Below are 6,040 nucleotides of genomic sequence, written 5' to 3'. Positions count from 1 at the left end.
CCTCATTGTGTAAAACCCTCGGTCCCTTCTCACGGGGGGATGCAGGCGTGGGGGCTTAGGGCAGCTGAAGCGCTCTGTGCTGGGGACGCGCTGCTCGCCGGGCAGGAGCCATTCCCTGCCCGCGGCTCTCCTGCCGGGCCCCGCCAGCCCCGGGGGCCGGGCCCCGCCAGCCCCGGGGGCCGGGCCCCGCCAGCCCCGGGGGCCGGGCCCCGCCAGCCCCGGGGGCCGGGCCCCGCCAGCCCCGGGGGCCGGGCCCCGCCAGCCCCGGGGGCCGGGCCCCGCCAGCCCCGGGGGCCGGGCCCCGCCAGCCCCGGGGGCCGGGCCCCGCCAGCCCCGGGGGCCGGGCCCCGCCAGCCCCGGGGGCCGGGCCCCGCCAGCCCCGGGGGCCGGGCCCCGCCAGCCCCGGGGGCCGGGCCCCGCCAGCCCCGGGGGCCGGGCCCCGCCAGCCCCGGGGGCCGGGCCCCGCCAGCCCCGGGGGCCGGGCCCCGCCAGCCCCGGGGGCCGGCCGGGGGCCCGCCGGCCTCAGCCTCAGGGCTCCGCCAGGCCCGAGTGCCAGTCTCAGCAAGCCCCGGGCTCAGGGCTCCACCAGCCCCGGGGGCCGAGCTCAGGGCTCTGCAAGCCGTGAGTGCCGGGCTCCGCCAGCCCCGGGCGCCGAGCTCAGGGCTCTGCAAGCCGTGAGTGCCGGGCTCCGCCAGCCCCGGGTGCTGCAAGCTCCGGGTGCTGCAAGCCCCGGGTGCCGGGCTCAGGGCTCTGCAAGCCCCGGGTGCCGGGCTCCGCCAGCCCCGGGTGCCGGGCTCAGCGCCCAGGAGCCCGGCTCCGCCCGCGGCCCCGCCCGGGGAGGCCGAGCGCGCCCCGGCCCGGCCCCCGCGCCTGCCCCGCCGGAGCCGCGCTGGCCATGGGCTCCCGCCTGTCCCTGGACGAGTCCGTGCGGGTCGTGGTGGTCGGGGGCGGCTTCGGAGGGACAGCGGCCGCCAGCCTGCTCAAGTCTTGGGCCGTCCCCTTCGTGCTGGTGGACGTGAGAGATGCTTTCCATCATAACGTGGCCGCGCTCCGGGCCGCCGTGGAGAGCGGTAAGAGCTCGGGCAGCCCCCCCGTCCCACCGGCACCTGCGGAGGGACGCGGGGAGCGGCAGGGAACGCGGGCTCGCACTACCTACTCCGCCCTGCGATGGTGAAAGACTTGATGTTTTCCATCTGGAAAACAAATACTTGGCACCGGGAGGACCCACAGCCCGTCTGTGGTTAAGCTAATTGCACATCAGCTGGGAAAACTGAGTAAAAACTGCTCAGACCATCTCTCCTTCCCTTCCCCTCCCCATCCCCCTTTATTTTATTTCAAGAGTTTAGAAGGTGACTAAGCTAAAAGCAAGAGCTGCTGAAAGGGGTGAGTCAATCACTTTCTGTCCTTGGCCCTTGAAATGTGAGCAATGAAGCCCTGGATGATAAAACTCTGCAGAGAGATGCTGGGGCCTGTCTGGGCCCTCACTTGGAGGCTGGGCCAACCCCATCAGTCCAGTCCCTGGGGAATTCAGGGGTAAAGTATCACGTTCTAGGCTGGGAACAAGCATCAAAAGGACAGCAAAAGTTTGGTCTGAGAGGCAGATTGCATGGAAAAAAGCCTCTGACACCCATCCAGAAACTGCCAGGACCACAGAAACAGTAATTGGTAAACCAGTACAGGAGATATGAGGAGCAGAGACAAAGCAATCTAGCCAAGAGTATCATCTGATCTGAGGCAAAGTCCTGAAGCTCCTTGCTGGGCAGAGATAACACCCAGCAAAAGCTCAGCCCACAGTCCCAGATGCTTGTCATGCTTTTGTCTGAGTAAGGACAGCATGAGGGAAGAAGAGAAGAAGGGGTGGTTATCCTCCAGAGAAGGAGAGCTCTCCCATTGTCTCCTCTTCCCACAGGATTTGCCAAGAAGACTTTCATCTCCTACTCGGTCACCTTTGGGGACAGCTTCCGACAAGGCAAGGTGGTGGCCGTAGACCCTGGGAGGCAACAAGTGGTGCTCAGTGATGGTGAGGTGGGTGTTGCAATGCCCTGGCTGCCTTATGGGATCACCTGCTAGTGCAGGCAGCCGGCCTTCAGCAGGGTGTGTTCCATCCTCCTGAAGAACTTGGCATCTTTTCCTGCACAGCCCCATCCCTTCCAGCCAAGCTAAGTGGCCTTCAGCTGTGCTGGGATGTGGGTGTGCAGTAAATACCCAACCCCAGCTCCTGCTCAGCTGAGCTTTTATTATTAGAGCTGGATTTAGAGCTCAACAATTAAACCTGGGGCTCAGATCCTTATTTAACTACAGGAAGAGCCAAGAGCAGCAGCATCAATCACTCTTTTCAGCCAGAGCATCTCACCTCTGTTCAGGAGAGAGTGAAGGAGAGAAGTTAGTCTCTGGAACCAGCTGTGAGTGTCCAGCAGAAATATCAGGTTATTCCTGGTAAATTTAGGGTAATTTTAATTTCTTTAAAGCTCTCAACTCACCTGAATGGTGCTTAGCTCAGACCTTGAGGAACAGTTACTTGGTGTGACCTGGCCTGGGTCTCTTCCTAAAGTCACTTCCTGACAGTGACAAGTACTCTCCTGTTACCAGCAAGGGATGGAGATGAGGGAATGAGTGACCATACCTAGGAGTTAACCACTGCATTCTAGGCTCTGCTTTTAGGAGGTCTAATATCCCATTCTACTTTCTGCCCTCCCAGGAGCTTCACTACTCCCATCTCATTCTTGCAACAGGCAGTGATGGGCCATTCCCTGGGAAGTTCAACCAAGTCATTGACATGGAAAGTGCCATCCAGACCTATGAAGACATGGTTAAAGAGGTGAGGAATCCACCCTTAGGAAATGCTGCCTGCCTTTGCTCAGCCTCCCTGTCCCAGATACCACTGTGGCTATCTGGAGCCAGCTGTGTCTAAGAGAAAGGAACACAGGGAGCAGCCAGGACAAGGAGCTCATCATGGCTTCTCCAGCAGAAGGGAAAACCTGAAAAGGGCAGGCAGGAAGAGTGCACAGGGCACTCCTTTGTTGTTGCCTCTTAATGAGCTAAGAGGTTTATTGCTGTTGGGGCTGTGCTGTGTCCCAGAATGTTCATGGAGTGACTGAAGGTGTCTGGCTTCCTGCCCTTTGCAGTTCTCTTGTAACACAAATTTTCTCTTAAAGGTTGAGAAATCTCAGCGCATCCTGGTAGTGGGAGGTGGTGCTGCTGGAGTGGAGATGGCTGCCGAGATCAAAACAGAGTACCCAGACAAAGAGGTGGGAACATCTTCATCACAATGAACTTCATCCTGGTTCTGCTGCTGTTCCATGGTGCTGCTGCTGGAGGCACCTGAGATGACTGCACACCTGGCTGCTGAGCCTGTAGCCAGGCACCAGCAAGGACTGTGGCACTAGGTGCCCCTTCCTGGCTTGTTCTTGCAGGAATCAATTAGAGTGGAGGGAGGCCAGCTGTAGCTGCTCCCACCTTGCACACAGTGAGTCCTGCTCTGTTCCTGTGTCCCCATTTGCTGTTTTGTCCCCAACAGGTCACCCTCATTCACTCCAAAACTGCACTGGCTGACGTGGAGCTGCTGCCCAGTGTCCGTCAGGAGGTGAAAGAGATTCTCCTCAGGAAAGGAGTCCAGCTGCTGTTAAGTATGTCCTTAATGATGCCTCTGAACACCTACCAGCTGCTCTTCCTTTAGCCAAAGCATCTCCTGATGTCTTCTTTCTGACTTTTTTGGTTACACATGGCTCCCCTGAATTCCTGTTCCTCTGGGTTAGCTGGAAACCACAGCCTAGCAAAGGTTTGTGACCCAGGGCTCTCTGTTGCACCAGGTGAAAAGGTCAGCGACATAGAAAACCTCAGGCCAAACCAGTTCCAGAAGGACATGGTAGTGAGGACAGAGAGGGGCACTGAAGTGGTTGTTGACATGGTGGTGCTGTGCACAGGGATCAAGATTAACTCTTCTGCATATGCTGCTGCATTTGGTAAGTGAAAAAACCCAAACCATGGGGTGGGGAGAAGCAGCAGTTCTTCAGTGTGTGGTGCCTGAGGGGTGTGAGGTGGGGAATGGACTGTGCACAACCTGCAGGGGTGATTCTGCCCAAATATCAAAGGGTGATGCATTGCATGAGACTGCAGTGATTAACTACAGCAAGGCAAAAAGCACCCTGACACATAGAAAAGAGGGTGAAAAACAATTCCTCACTGTGTCAATTACATCTGCAGCATTTTGGGGTCTCAGGCCACAACAAGCAACACCAAGCTGCTTCTAAAAACCTGCTGTTTGGCAAAACAGGTGACAAAATGGCAAGTAATGGTGCTTTGAAAGTTAACAAGCACCTCCAGGTGGAAGGCTACGAGAACATCTATGCCATTGGGGACTGTGCAGATCTCAAAGAGCCCAAGATGGCCTACCATGCTGGGCTCCATGCCAACATCGTGGTGACCAATATCATCAACAGCCTGACACAGAAGCCTCTCAAAACCTATGAGCCAGGTAAGGACAGGAAGGTCAGCTGCAAGGAACAGCTGTCTCAACTCTCATGAGACTCTGAACTTACTGAATTCACTCTGAAGGAACTCAAAACTGGGGTTAAATCAGCTTATAGCTCAGCTTCATATTAGTCCTTGCCAAAGACACAATGTAGATATTAATTACCTGTGTCACTCTGCCACACGTGTTCTTTCTTCCCTAATGTCTTGATAAATCTACTGCTGGGAGTCTGCTAGTCATGAAACTTATTTTCTTAAAATTTCTCACTGTCCAATTAAATCCCAGGAGCAAGATGACTTCTCTTTTCCTTCTTGCTCGCCTTAAACTACAACAAACACACACTAAACAATCTGGTCTCCAAAATCTAGCTGGGTAATGGGCACTGATGTCAACTTACCAGAGCTATGCTGAATGCTGTTCCACATGCATGCAGGGGAAGTGGACAACAGTTTTTTTTACACCTCTACCTCTCCTTTGCAGGGTCACTAACATTCCTGCTCTCCATGGGCAGGAATGATGGTGTGGGCCAGGTGAATGTCTTGATAAATCTACTGCTGGGAGTCTGCTAGTCATGAAACTTATTTTCTTTTCTTAAAATTGCTCACTGCCCAATTAAATCTTGGGAGTGAGATGACTTCCCTTTTCCTTCTTTCTCCCCTTAAACTACAAAAACCACAAACTGAACAATCTGGTCTCAAAAGTCTAGCTTGGGTAATGGGCCTTCTTTTTCATGAGCACTGATGTAAACTTACCAGAGCTATGCTGAATGCTGTTCCATGTGGATGCAGGGGAGTTGTTTTACACCTCTGCCTCTCCTTTGCAGGGTCACTAACATTCCTGCTCTCCATGGGCAGGAATGATGGTGTGGGCCAGGTGAATGGTTACTATGTGGGACATCTCCTGGTGACCATTGCCAAGAGCCGGGATCTGTTTGTCTCCAAGAGCTGGAAGAACATGGGGCAGACAATGCCCTCCTGAGAGGGCACCAGGAACAATCCAGCAACGAGAACAGCAGCTGGAGCAGGGTGAGGGTGCACTTCTGTTGCTTGGACTGGCTAATGTTGTCCTCTGCAGCACCTCCTCAGGCCACCTGTCACTGTGACACATTAAAGGGGTGCCTGCCTTGCTGTCAAGGGGAAGAGGCACTTCCCAAATGAGCTGCACAGGAGTTCCCATGATAAAAACCAGGGAAGAAATGTTTCTTTTACTCTCCCTGCTGAGAGAGCTCTGGGCAACAAGCTTGGCTTACCTTGATTTGTAACAATAAACACTGTGCTTTTCAGAATCTCTGTGGTTTGTTTGTTATGTAGGTTGTTTGGTTTTTTTCCTGGCTTTCTCTATTCTTGCTCTTCTAAGAAGGACCTGATTCTTACAGATCTGGCATCTGCTCTGCAGCTTGAAGGGAGAATGGCTCACAGTGCTGCCAGGGTAATGCCTGTCTAAAACCTGGAAGGGGATATGGTAGGCCTGGAATGCAACAGAATATAATTCAGCTTTGTGTCAAAATCTCCTCAGCAGCTTTAATTACATCACTTATAGCACCAAACTTCAGCCAGAAAAGCTGCTGGT

The 6,040-nt window shown here is 55.0% G+C and overlaps 1 protein-coding gene across 1 annotated transcript; it reads left to right on the top strand.

The window, feature by feature from the left end:
- The first annotated feature begins 894 nt into the window (after window positions 1-894).
- Window positions 895-5,756, top strand: AIFM2 (apoptosis inducing factor mitochondria associated 2). Its single transcript, XM_066554696.1, has 8 exons — window positions 895-1,070; window positions 1,910-2,025; window positions 2,699-2,818; window positions 3,156-3,248; window positions 3,518-3,626; window positions 3,810-3,962; window positions 4,274-4,474; window positions 5,295-5,756. The coding sequence occupies exons 1-8, from the start codon at window positions 896-898 to the stop codon at window positions 5,447-5,449; spliced, it is 1,122 nt and encodes a 373-aa protein (XP_066410793.1). The 5' UTR covers window position 895; the 3' UTR covers window positions 5,450-5,756.
- Window positions 5,757-6,040: the final 284 nt, after the last annotated feature.

Source organism: Molothrus aeneus, chromosome 8 (assembly GCF_037042795.1).
Source record: "Molothrus aeneus isolate 106 chromosome 8, BPBGC_Maene_1.0, whole genome shotgun sequence".
Classification (NCBI taxonomy): domain Eukaryota; kingdom Metazoa; phylum Chordata; class Aves; order Passeriformes; family Icteridae; genus Molothrus; species Molothrus aeneus.
This window is presented reverse-complemented; position numbering and strand designations above follow the sequence as displayed.